The 12,228-nt window shown below is 38.3% G+C and overlaps 1 protein-coding gene across 6 annotated transcripts in view; it reads left to right on the forward strand.

Moving 5' to 3' along the window:
- Positions 1–8,269: 8,269 nt before the first annotated feature.
- The window catches only part of Rxfp1 (relaxin family peptide receptor 1), a 174,508-nt gene continuing 170,549 nt past the window's right edge, over positions 8,270–12,228 (forward strand). For 4 of the 6 annotated variants that reach the window (XM_008854317.2, XM_017803516.1, XM_017803514.1 and 1 more), the window contains exon 1: positions 8,271–8,526. In XM_008854317.2, coding sequence (XP_008852539.1) covers positions 8,478–8,526 — 49 coding nt within the window. In that variant the 5' untranslated portion in view covers positions 8,271–8,477. Of the gene's footprint in view, positions 8,527–12,228 lie in introns of all 6 variants that reach the window. The other 2 variants (XM_008854318.2, XM_017803515.1) reach the window with 1 other exon arrangement.

Here is a 12,228-nt window from a genome sequence, read left to right on the forward strand (position 1 = left end):
ATTATATTTCTCCATTGCCCAGAAATTAATATTAAGTTCCATATCTTATTTTGTATTGTCTAAATTAATCAATCTAATGCTTTCAATCTGAATTGTGTTATTTTCTGGTGACAGATCTTTCCTGACGTTAATGCCTATACCCCTTGCTTATTTGTCATTGATGTGAAGTGTTGTTTGTGTACCTCTATCAGTTTTCTGTCTTCCATACTCTTTGCATAGCATTCTTCCCTAGAAAGCATTCCATGGTTGGCCCTACCAACTCCTCTGTACCAGTCTCCACAACATCTTCTGATTATCTCCTTCAGTGTATTATGTTCATGCCATCAATCTGCGTTCATTAAGACGACAAAAATATACACTAGGCAATTCATGCTTGCATATTCTGTTTTCATAAGTAATTTATGTTACTGTAAAGCAGATTATCAAATTTCGTAAAATCATATGATCCATGATACTTCTAAACAATCAACTGTTTTACAAGTGGAAAATGAAGACCAGAGTCTTTAAGTTATTACCTGTCTGATTAGTAACAAAAACAGGATGATAGCATCTGATATTTTCAGAGGAAACCTACTTCTTTTTTTCTTTTTTTATGAGCCACTTTACTTTTCTAATTTATTTTGCCTTCCAGCATGTCAGAGACATCTCATATAAAGCAGATAGCCTCAGTGAGGTACAGAGAGGCTGAAGCAGCAGACTGAAAGTGCCTGAGAGTGAGCCCCTGGGAGTATGAGGCTTGAGCATGAGCTCTCCTGCAGGGAGAGGAATAGGCTAAATCACAGGGGGATGAATGGAGCTTAGAGGCAAAGGTAGTACTGTCACAGGGCAATCATAGTGCAATCAAGAAATCGGAAGCTGCTGAGGCTCAACTCTAATGAGAGTGTGTACAACCAAGGCTGTGGGGAAAGAGAAGATGCTGCTTGCAGAAAGCATGGATTACCAAACAGCAAGACTGATATTCTCACCACATTCTCACTTATTTTATGCTTTAATTAGTGTAAATTAATTACGTATAATAATGGGCTTCAGCAGAATGCTTTTATACACGTGTGTAATATGCTTTGATCACGTCAGCACCCCACGACCCTCCCTTAGTTTCTTCTCCCTTCCCTTCTTGGTCCTCTTCTCTAATAGCCTCCCTTCTGCTTTGATGGTTTTTCTTTTCTAAAATCTAGACTTTGCATATGAAAAAAACAAGTCATACTTGTTTTTCTGAGTCTGACTCATTTTGTTTAACATGAGGCTCTCCAATTACTTCCATTTTTTGCAAATAGCATAACCTTGTTCTTTGTGACTAGATAACTGAATAAAACAACTCCGTTGGGTATGTACAACATATTTTCTTTACCATGCATCCACTGAGGGGCATCTAAGCTTATTCCATAACCTGGCTACTGTGAAGAGTCCCATGATGAACGTGGATATGTAGCTATCTCGGGTATGCTGATTTCGTTGCCTTTGGCTATGCCAAGAAGTGATATAGCCGAATTACACAGTAGCTCCACTTTCAGTTTTTTTAAGGAGCCTCACATGACTTCCACGGCAGCTGCCCTAGTTTTCATTCCTGCCAGCAGTGTGTAGTTCCCTTTTCTCCACACACCTTGACACATATTTGTTTCCAGTTTTTGGTAGCTACTGCCATTGAGGTGAAATGGAATCTCTACCTTTGATTTTTATTTTCCTGATGGCTAAAGACAGTGAGTATTTTACCCTATAATTTATTAGTTGTTTATGCTTTTGAGAAGTGTTTCCCCAGTTCATTTGTCCACTTATTGATCAGATTGCTTGTTCTTTTAATGTTCAATATTTTCAGTTTTTTTCCATATTCTGGGCATTAATCTCCTGCCAGATGGATGGCTGTCGAAGATCTTCTCATGTTCTGTAAACTGTCTCTTCACTCTGCTAATTTGTTTCCTTTGCTATGTCAAAGCCACTTTAGTTTCATTTGTCAATTTTTGAGAAGCAATAAGGTTGACATTCCTAATCAATATACTATAATGCTTCCTTGTACTGTCAGTCTTGAATCATATAAGCATAATTTAGATAGAATGAGCCTAAAACTTGAATGTGTGCAATTATAATGTATTGAAAGAAACAAGTAAAACAAGGTTAATAATGCACTGAGCTCTACACATTGTGCTTAAGAAATGTTATACAATTTTATTATTACTTAAAATGATGGGTAGATAAATGACAGCTAGACAAACACACATATATACATAGGGAGATAAAGTTATGCTTGTTAATCCTGTCCCTCATCTTCACACTATCAATTTTACAGAGGACCATTAAATTCTACTTCCCTGTTATTTCTCTTAATAGGACATTTGGCAACACATGAATTGGGACTTGGTTTACTGCTCACTGGTTAATTTTCTGCAAAGTTTCTAACCACTGTTCTATTTATTACATTTATTTATTCATTTGTGTGTGCGTGTGCATGTGTGTGTGTGTGTGTGTGTGTGTGTATGTGTGTGCCAGTGCTCATGTGCCATGGTATACATGCACATGTGAAAGTCAGAGGACAACCTGTAGGAGTTAGTTCTCTCTTTCCAGCATGTGGGTTCCAGGGATTGAACTCAGCTTATCAGACCACAGTAAGCACCTTTGACCAATGGTTCCATCTCACCATCTGGTTACTTTTCATCTGGGACAAAATTGTTTAGATTTTGTATAAACATCTTTTGAAATACCTGTACGTATTAACTGCTCTATCCTAATTTTATATTTGGTAATGATATTAATATCAGTCCCCAAAAGTCATCTCATTTTAAATTGTTTACTTAATGCTAAATTAAGACAGCTAAAATTGTCTTTGGGTAAAATTTAGAAATGGTAAGTATCTCAAATGTCTTGGCTGACTGGCCGCTGTCAACTATAATAGAAATGGCACCACAGGCTGAGCAATTTGATGCATTTTTGGCCTTGGATTGCATTTGATGTTCTTAAATTGTGGTTAGCAAATTATTATTTGAACATCTCTGTGTGATGAGGCTCTGACTGAGATTTCACCTGCTTCTTACCCTGAGAAAACTCGGGTCTATAATAAAAAAGCATTAACAAAAAGACTGTCTCCATTGTTGAACGTGATTGTGACTGACTGGTAGATGCAGAAGCAGGACCAGTACTTTAGGTAAGGAGGGATGGAAATGTTGCAGGGAGTATTAGTTACTTTCCTGCTGCTATGATGAGACACCATGACCATGGCAACTTACAGAAGGAAGAGTTTATTTGAGCTTACCATTCCAGAGGGATTAGAGCCCATCATGGCAAAGAGGCATGGTGGCAGGAGGTGATTAGAGCCTAAAGCAGTGTTCACATCTTCAAACAGGTACAGGAAGCAGAGAGTGAGCCTGTGTCAGACAATGCCTAGCCAGGCAGATGCTCTCACACCATGAATTCCATCAAACCATGTATTCAAGTTTACAATTGACCCACATGGGCAGGAGGAGAAGACAGAACATATTCCATCTGTTTTCTAACTGTAAAACAAGAACAAGAAAACACACTTTAATTCAAACTTTAGGTAAAAAAAAATTGATGTAGGCAATCTGATTTTTTAAAATCTAATAAATCTAAACATTATTTAATGGAATATTTGGCTGCAATGCAGTGATTCTCAACAAGGTGCAGTTTTTCCTCTAGGGGATTTTTCTAATCTCTAAAGACACCTTAATTATCACAACTGCAGAACCTTCCAGTATCCAGTGTGGAGACCAAGGGCACTGCCAAGCACACTGCAGTGCAAAGGACAGCTCTCCAGTAAAGACTTCTCTGGCTCAAAACACTAAAAGCACCTGCTACAAATGGATGTGCTCACTTGGATTTTTCTACCAATGCATTTATATAAAAACTAATATTCCTTATTCGTTGCCTGTGCATAAAATAAGATGAAATAGCATTCTAAGAAAAAAGTTTAAAAAATATGTACTCAGTTGTAAAGAAAACTTAAATCGTGAAATTTGCAGGTGTGGAACTGGAAAAAATTACACTGAGCTAGGTAAACCAGGCCCCAAAAGACAAACACCTCATTTTTTCTGTCACGTCAATCCTAGCTTCAAATCGTTTGTTTTGTGTGTTTAACTTGGAGCACACGTAGAAGTCGGGAAACTAGAAATGGGCCATTTGTAGGGAGGGAGAGCTGGAACACAGGTGAAATGAAAATAAAGGAAGAACACTGAGGGCAGAAAGATTCAAGTGGATAGGTAAGCAAGGGGACAGGACAGAGCAGCGGAACGTCAGCCAACGGGAACTGTGCATGAAAAAGGTACTGGGGAACCTATGATCTTGCAACTCAGGTAAAAAATATATAGTAAGAGGGGATAGTAGAGCACATGTGATATGAAAGAAAGGGGAATCATGGGAGCTAAAGATTTAAGTGGGAATGGAGTCATAGGAGTCATGGAATGGGGGATAAAGAATGGATTAGCTAAAACTAATGTATAATGAAGCCTTGTGAAACCCCACTAGTTTATAAGCTAATTAAAATATAACTCAAAAAAAGAGTATAAACAGATATACTCCTCAAAGATACGGCTCATGGGTGAACAACGCTGCTCTCAGGGATATGAGTTACTTCTCTACAAGTGATTGATCAGAGAGATCACAGAGGCATCTAAAACAATATATGTTATTGCCATTGCTCTTCTATGTCCACAGTAACTAGATGGTAAGACCTTACTGCTGAAAACTTCGCACCGTTTGGAGATATCGGTCTTGAACTGGCCTGAAAATTTTCTCCTTACTGACTTGTTTTCATGCTACAGGAAGGTGCTCTGCAGGCTGCTGGGTGAGAAAAGTCGTCAGTGGCCTTACACTGCACTGGACCTTGCATGCTACACAGCTCATCTGCCAGGGAAGATGCACGCAACTAACAATAGTGGCAAGACTGTTTATGGCAATAACCAACCAGCCTCTTGACTGGATTTGAGGCCTGCTTCACAGAAGGGAATTCACGCCTGGGACTGTAAATGTGATCGAAACCCTTGCTTAGGGAAGTCAAAGGCCCAACTAGGAACCTATTGATGTTGTTCTGCTAAATGACCATGTTGTCAAAACGTCTTCTAAATATTTCTGTTTATATCCATATAAATCTGTGATTCTTTCAGCTTCTGTCAGAGAATTTTCTTACTGCGGTGAGTAGTGGTTAATGCAGAGATGTCCAACTGTTCAAAGTGTTGAGAATAAGCAATTGTGAGTGCTCAGCCATAAAAAAAGAACATGGTAGAAAAGAATGCAGTAACTACCAGATGGGGAAGAAAGCTGCGAAATGTTATCTCCCATGGCTATTACACATATGAACTGACAGGAGCTATGGTTACCATCACAAAACCTGCATAAGATCAAGTCAGTTAAAAATTCCAGTATGGAGGGCTAGAGACATGGTTCAGCAGTTAAGAGTACTGGCTGCTCACTCTTCCCAGCCAACTGTATGTAATTTGGCCCTAATTACACATGGCTCCTGGATTTGGGGAGGCCCAAGTATACAATCTGTGGAAGGCTAGGAAGAGAAGGCATGACCCATGCTGGGTAAAGTCTTTCCAGTGTGCATACTCTGAGGTCATACATACTTCAGCAACCCCTCAGTTATCTCAGTAAGTAAACTCAATAGATTCATTGGTTCCCCAGTAAAACTTTAATCAAACATTGTCTTGACACTAGAACCTTAAAAGGGAATAAGCATTGCTTAGCATCCCCAGGAAAAGAAGTCTCACAACAGATGGAAAATTTATTTGTTAATGCTATTATGTATCATTATTATTTTTTTAAAAAGAAAATGAGAGTGTAAAAGATGTTAAAAAGGATATGGGAACAGAGATATTTTCCAAAATAGAAAAAATGAGAAAGCCAAAGCAAGTGATGAAGATCTGTGTAGGTTTGTTATGAAAAATAAAGGATGAGACAAAAATAATATACACATAATCTTAAAATTCCTAAAATCATAGTTTAGTCAACTAGTTTAAGGAACAAAATATATATCTAGTCAAGGTTAATCTGAGAATATTTGTTTTTTTACCCAAGCCTTATCGACATAGAACATGATAATTAAAAGTACCAGACTGGTGGAACTAACCTTATTGGATGTTTAGCAGCCATAGTTTGAGGCCTATACTAATGTGGTCAGAGGGACTTAAAGAACAATTTTTGCCCCTTGCCCTCCATGGTTCACAAACCAAAGCAATTTATGGAAGGAAGAGTTTATTTGAGCTTATGGTTCCAGGGGAATTACAGTCCATCATGGCAGGGAGGCATGGTGGCTGGAGGTGGCTGGAGCAAAAGCAGCAGAAGCTAAGCTCTCACATCATCATGCAGGCACAGGAAGCAAGAAAGCAGCTGGAGATCCGGCAAGGCTTAAGAACTCTCTAAGCCCACCCCCAGTGATGTGCTTCCTCCAGGTTAGCCATACCTTCTAAAACTTCCCAAAGCAGCACCACCATCTGGGGACAAAATGTCCAAATACTTGGAGCCTATGGGGAGCATTTTCATCAAACCACCACAAACTTAAAGGACAGTTTTTGTCCCTTGCCCTCCAAGGTCGACTAAGTTCCAGGGGACTATGGAATATCTCTCAAAATGTCCTGTAATTGTGGTGAGTCACCTGTCCTCTTGTTCAGGGAAGACATGGAGACCCCACTGAACCAGTGTCCAGTCTATAAAGAGGAGGGTCAACTCAGAAGAAACATCTCATTCATGCTTCCAAATGAAGCCAGACATGGTCAAGCAGGACCTTTGACTTATCTTCACATAGATGGAACTGGTAAAAGAAAGGAGCCAGGAGCTTCTCCCAAGCCAATGTGACCCCTAAAGAACAGATCTTCAAATGACCTTAAGTGTAAAAATTGATTTATTTGGGCCAATTGTATGGTCTTAAACACCCACAAGGACTAGATATTTTTATAGGTATTTTTAATCTTAAAATACCTCAAAGATCATTCAAGATAGTGAACAATTTAATGGGCATTTAAATTCAGCTAGCCACAAACATGTCTACCAAAAGTCTTTATTAAATAAACTTTCTGCTAAATATTCAACAACTTGTGAAAATTCAAGAATGGAATTTCTCCTTCCATGAAATAAATTATATCAGAAAAAGAGATAGAGTTAAAATAACCTTTTAGCCACTATTTAGAAATAAGCTTTGCATATTGAAGTCAGTGAAACATATACAGCTTAAACAAACACTACTTTTAGAGGCTACGTGTAAAAGGCATTAACCTTGAAATTTCTTCATGTTGATGCGTTAACCATTAGTTCTAGAAATATACCAAGTCAAAACATAAGAATAATATACTCTGGTTAAGAGAAAATGTTCTCGTATTTTCATACTTTATCTTCTTCCCCTGCTGGCCAATATTAAAACTCATCATGTGAGGGCTGGAGAGATGGTTCAGCCATTAAGAACACTGAATGTTCTTGCAGAAGACCCGGGTTTGAATCCCAGCACCCACATGGCAGCTAACAACTGTCTATAACTCCAGTTCCAGGGGATCTAACAGCCTCTTCTGTCCTCCACGGGCATTGCATGACACGGGTGCACTTACCTACATGCAGGCAATACATGCATACACATAAAATCAAAATAATAAATAAAAAAAAATTTTAACTCATCATGTGAATTGCAGCCATTTGGTAGTCACCTCTGTGCACTAGGACCTGTGCCAGACTATTCAGAATGCTGGATGAGGATCATTACAGCCACCTGACTGAAGAGGTATTTTTCTCTGGAAAATCCAGTCAAGTAGTATCTCACAGCCCCAAAACGAGAGGGTCCCCAAGATTCTAACCCAGGAAGGCTTTACTATACAGCCATGACATATCAAGGTCTCTGTTATAACAAAATCCAGCACTACAAACTCATTTTAGCAGTTTTTATTCTTTTGTACTTTCCTTGAGCCATATCCTATTGTTCCAATTTCCAAACATATTTAAAAGGCCACTGTAATTGTATCTTAATTCCTGCCTTATAGTTGTGCCACAAGGGCATTCACAGGAGGAAAAAAAATTGTTCTGTTTGTTTTATTTCTAGTTCAATTTCTTTCTAACAGTGTGGCTCTGATCAGGTCAGACATCTGTCAATGTCCATGTACATATTGTAGACGGTTGTAGGGCACAGAAACAGAACGTTTGGAGTAAGCAGAGCCTATCTATGTGTTCTCAGAAACTTTTCTCATTGCTCAGCTCTGTGTGTGTGTGTGTGTGTGTGTGTGTGTGTGTGTGTGTGTTTCTGTGTGTAACAAAAGATATTAAGACTTTCAGAGGAAGGATTGGAGAAGGGGGAGGAAGGGGAACAGAGGAAGGGAGGCACGGAGGGACGGAGAGAGAGAGAGAGAGAGGAGAGAGAGAGAGAGAGAGAGAGCTGCCTTATAGCTGCTAAGATTGCAGACAGAAATAGCACAACCACCGTGAGCTGTGTGAGACTCAGAAACCAAGACCACATTTTATCCACTTTCTTTAATCAGTTGCTCAGAAAGAAGGAAATGACATCCACTCTAGTCGTCTTCTACATCATCATTATTGGAAAATATTGTAAGTATACTTAGCATTTAATTTTATGAATCTTATTATTTTGTAAAATAACCACAAGTAGGAATGTTCATGCCTAACATTTATGCTTTTAAGCCAAAAATGCATTTTCTGATAAAATTTCAATCTCACTTTAGAATTATTCTTCTAATATATTTCTGGCATGTTTATATTTGTATTAAAAACTATAATATCTTGTCTTAACCAAAAGTTAAGCAAAACTAACATGGTTTAATAACCTATGCTTCCTAAAAGTCAATCTGTATAACTGACAGGTAATACTCTAATATTTAAAGTGTTACAGTCCTCAAATTCTGTGCAAGGAGCGTGTCTGTTGAGCTGCCCTGAGGAGGTCTTGATACATGCTCATTTCTGTGTGGTTGTAGCACATTGCCATCCTTTGTGATATGTTGCCTCTGGTGTGCATCCACCAAGAGATGTGGCCACAGCTGTACAACGACCTAGCCAGGTTCCTCTCTATTCCTTGAAAGTCAAAATGAGGGAAGGCACGGAACAGTGAAAAGCACAGGACACACAAAAATGTTATTGTGCTTTTACTGTGAGGACAAATTTTCTTTCTCTATGCATGCCATTGTTCAATTTTTAACTCATTTAAAATGCAAGGGAAAAATATGCATCATGCCTCATTTGAATTGTCACGTAGGTACAAAGAAAACATTTTTGTTTGTTCAGTAGGGAAAAAAATCAAAACCAAGGCAAGAATGAAAAGTTTCTGAGGACCTTTACTTAACCTTAGGATTCTGGGGGTTTGAATGCCACCAAATTTAGAACACACACATGTTTGTATTATTCTATCTCTTAAAGTTTGCAAGAGTTTTGATAATTCTAAGATATTGTGTTAGGACTTTCTTAGGGTAACTTTCAAGCCTAAACCTTTTCATTCTGATAGCACATACTGTACTACAGTGATTTTTTTTCTCTTTTTCTCCTTTGACCACAGTATTCCCCACCTAAACAGACAAAGGTAGAGACAGCCTCGAAATCAGGGAAACTACTCAGAATACCTGAGGAATATTCTAGTCCTAGTTTTCTACATCTATAAACTTGATTATAACATGCCCATAAAGTGAGGAAAAATCAAATTGCACAACACCCCCAAAAAACTGGATCTTTCAAATTATAACCCAGTGTTTAAGGTCCCAGGGCTTCAGACATACACATGAATTGTACCAGAGCTTTTCACATTTTCAGCAACAGCCCTTGGAAATTAATGATCATTTTTACCACCAACTATTCCATTTCAATGAGATGAATAGTTGAAGGAATATTTCTAAAATAGGCATTCTAATATGAAGAATTCAGGGGTATAAAAAAGGTGGTTGGGGGAGTTCGAGAAAGAAATTTGGCTAATGTGGCTACAGACATTTCACATTAAGAAAAAATGCTCCGTGTCAAAATATTATTTTGTTAGTTAATATCTTTTTCACGAGCAAAACAATTGAAAGTGATAATGATAAAGATGAGACCAAAACCTTCCACCCTTTCCTCATTTAAGTTCTCATAGGGTTAAAAAGAAAGGTTGCAGTGTGAGTAGCCGAGAGCTCCAAATTCTCATCATTCCATGTCTTCCAACAGGAGGTGAGGGCAAAGCAGGTGACAGAGGTGAACAAGCAGGATTCCTGGCTACCTGGTACTGACTAGGCAATGCAGGGGACTCTTTGTACAGACTCTAAAAGACTAACCTACAATAACCTCAGCTCACCTTTATAGTAGCCCATCCCTCAACTCCACCTAAGTGAAGACTTCCAATGCACATGGCAAAAGACAGCAACAGCCACACACAAGGACAGATCCCCAATCCAAAGTCAGTGACCCGAGCTGTGGATTGTTTGCTGTACTTGACTGGGGTGGCTTTGTTTTGTTTGTCCTGGATGCTCTGTTTCACTGAGTTGCATCGTGTTGTGTTGATCCACTCTTCTCTTACTTTGGACAGGCAATGTAATGTTACAAAAGACACCTGTCCTAAAGTGTCCAGCTGCAATACCACGTACTCTGATTCTTGGAAATTTACCCTCTTTGAAGCTTAGCTTGTAAAATGGCAATCAAACCTTTTACTTTATCTACTTCTCAGAGCCCTTTTATTTATTTACTAGGAAAAAATAAATCTTCACAGTAATTATTATATAGATACAATTCAGCAAGACTCAAGGACATTCTGTGGCTTGGCGCTGGACATACTAATAAATGCCAAGATGTGAGTGCTCTTGGTGCATGCTCTTTCCTCTGGACTGTGATCACTCTCAGCAGAGATGGCACAAGTAATTGGGCCGTCAAAGCTGCAAAGCCTTTTATAGATGTAAACAGCTATTAGCCATTTTTTAACCCCAAAGTCCTACTGAATGCCAGATGCTGTAATAAGCAATAGGAATAAAGTGTGACTGCAACATCAGCCTTGACCTGAAAGGATGAAGGCAGCAAGTTAACCCAGAGTTACTCTTCAGTGAGACACTCAAAAGCCAAGAGGGGCCCAGAGAGGATGACTTTAGGATTCAGAAAGAGTGTCTTTTAATCTTGAAACTGTTCATTCTATAAAAATTTCTCTGCCCATAGTATTATTCCGATGTTAATTTCTAGTTTGGTACTGGTTTGGTTATGTAAGATTTTCCCTTTAGAGGTATCTGAGTAAAGAGTATATGGGAGTCTACTCTAATATTTTTTAAGTTCTTATGAATCTACAATTATTTTAGAATTATGAGTTAAAAAATAATGCTCAGCTTATTGTATCATAAATTCTTATCAACAATGTTTTACTAAAACAATGTCATCAAGCAAAATACTCATTTTACTTAACACTTTAGGTAGGCAATCAGGAAGTGAGGAAGCAGAAGGGCTGGCCCAGCTGCAGAGGACTCAGTCTCAGACTCCCATGAATGTGTGGTAGATGGCCTGATCTTTGTCTTAAATCCATCACCAGTGTAACTTCTTAGCAATTCTCTCCTCTAGCTGTGAAGAAGGGGAAAGACAGAGTCCCACAGGAGCCCATAAGCTTGATGAAGACATGGAAAAAGACCACACTGGCATATTTATCCATGTCTAAAACATGGGAGAATAAATTTACTAATATGTGTATTCTAGAAATATCTATTACTCCAACTTAATTTTTGGAAGGTTGCGAAAAACTGTATGCTATTCTTACTCTGAATTTGGACTCATTTTTAAGTTTCAAGTAGACAAAAAATTAATAAATCTGTGCAAATACATTACCATCTGCATAAAAGAAAACAAATTATGCTTGTGAATCAAACAGACACTCAAGCATAAGTTCACACATTGGAACAAACTTGCTAAACTCAAGTGCCTGGGAGTGGGTATTTTAGCTAGTCTTAATTTTTGTATAAAAAATTGTAAGCATTTAAAGAATTTTATTTCAAGCCTCATGGTGATGTTTAGGGTAGTTTTCATATTTCCATTTACCGTGAGCTTCCCATGAATCAGGAACCGTGGTAGGTCTTCCACAAACATTTTATTTTTCCCTCAAATTTACAAGATAGTTCCACCTTATAAAGTACAAAACAGAATATGGGAAATATTCTCTAGTAAATTCTTAGCACTATCTTCCAAAAGGTGTTGTAAGAGAGATTTGAATCCAAGTCTGTCTCCTTGCTAGTAAAGCATGATTTGATTCTAATACTTTCTAAATGACCTTAGACTTAAAAGGTGCTTCACAGACACCCTGATCTAACT

Source organism: Nannospalax galili, unplaced genomic scaffold (assembly GCF_000622305.1).
Source record: "Nannospalax galili isolate Female #2095 unplaced genomic scaffold, S.galili_v1.0 scaffold305, whole genome shotgun sequence".
In the NCBI taxonomy this organism is placed as follows: domain Eukaryota; kingdom Metazoa; phylum Chordata; class Mammalia; order Rodentia; family Spalacidae; genus Nannospalax; species Nannospalax galili.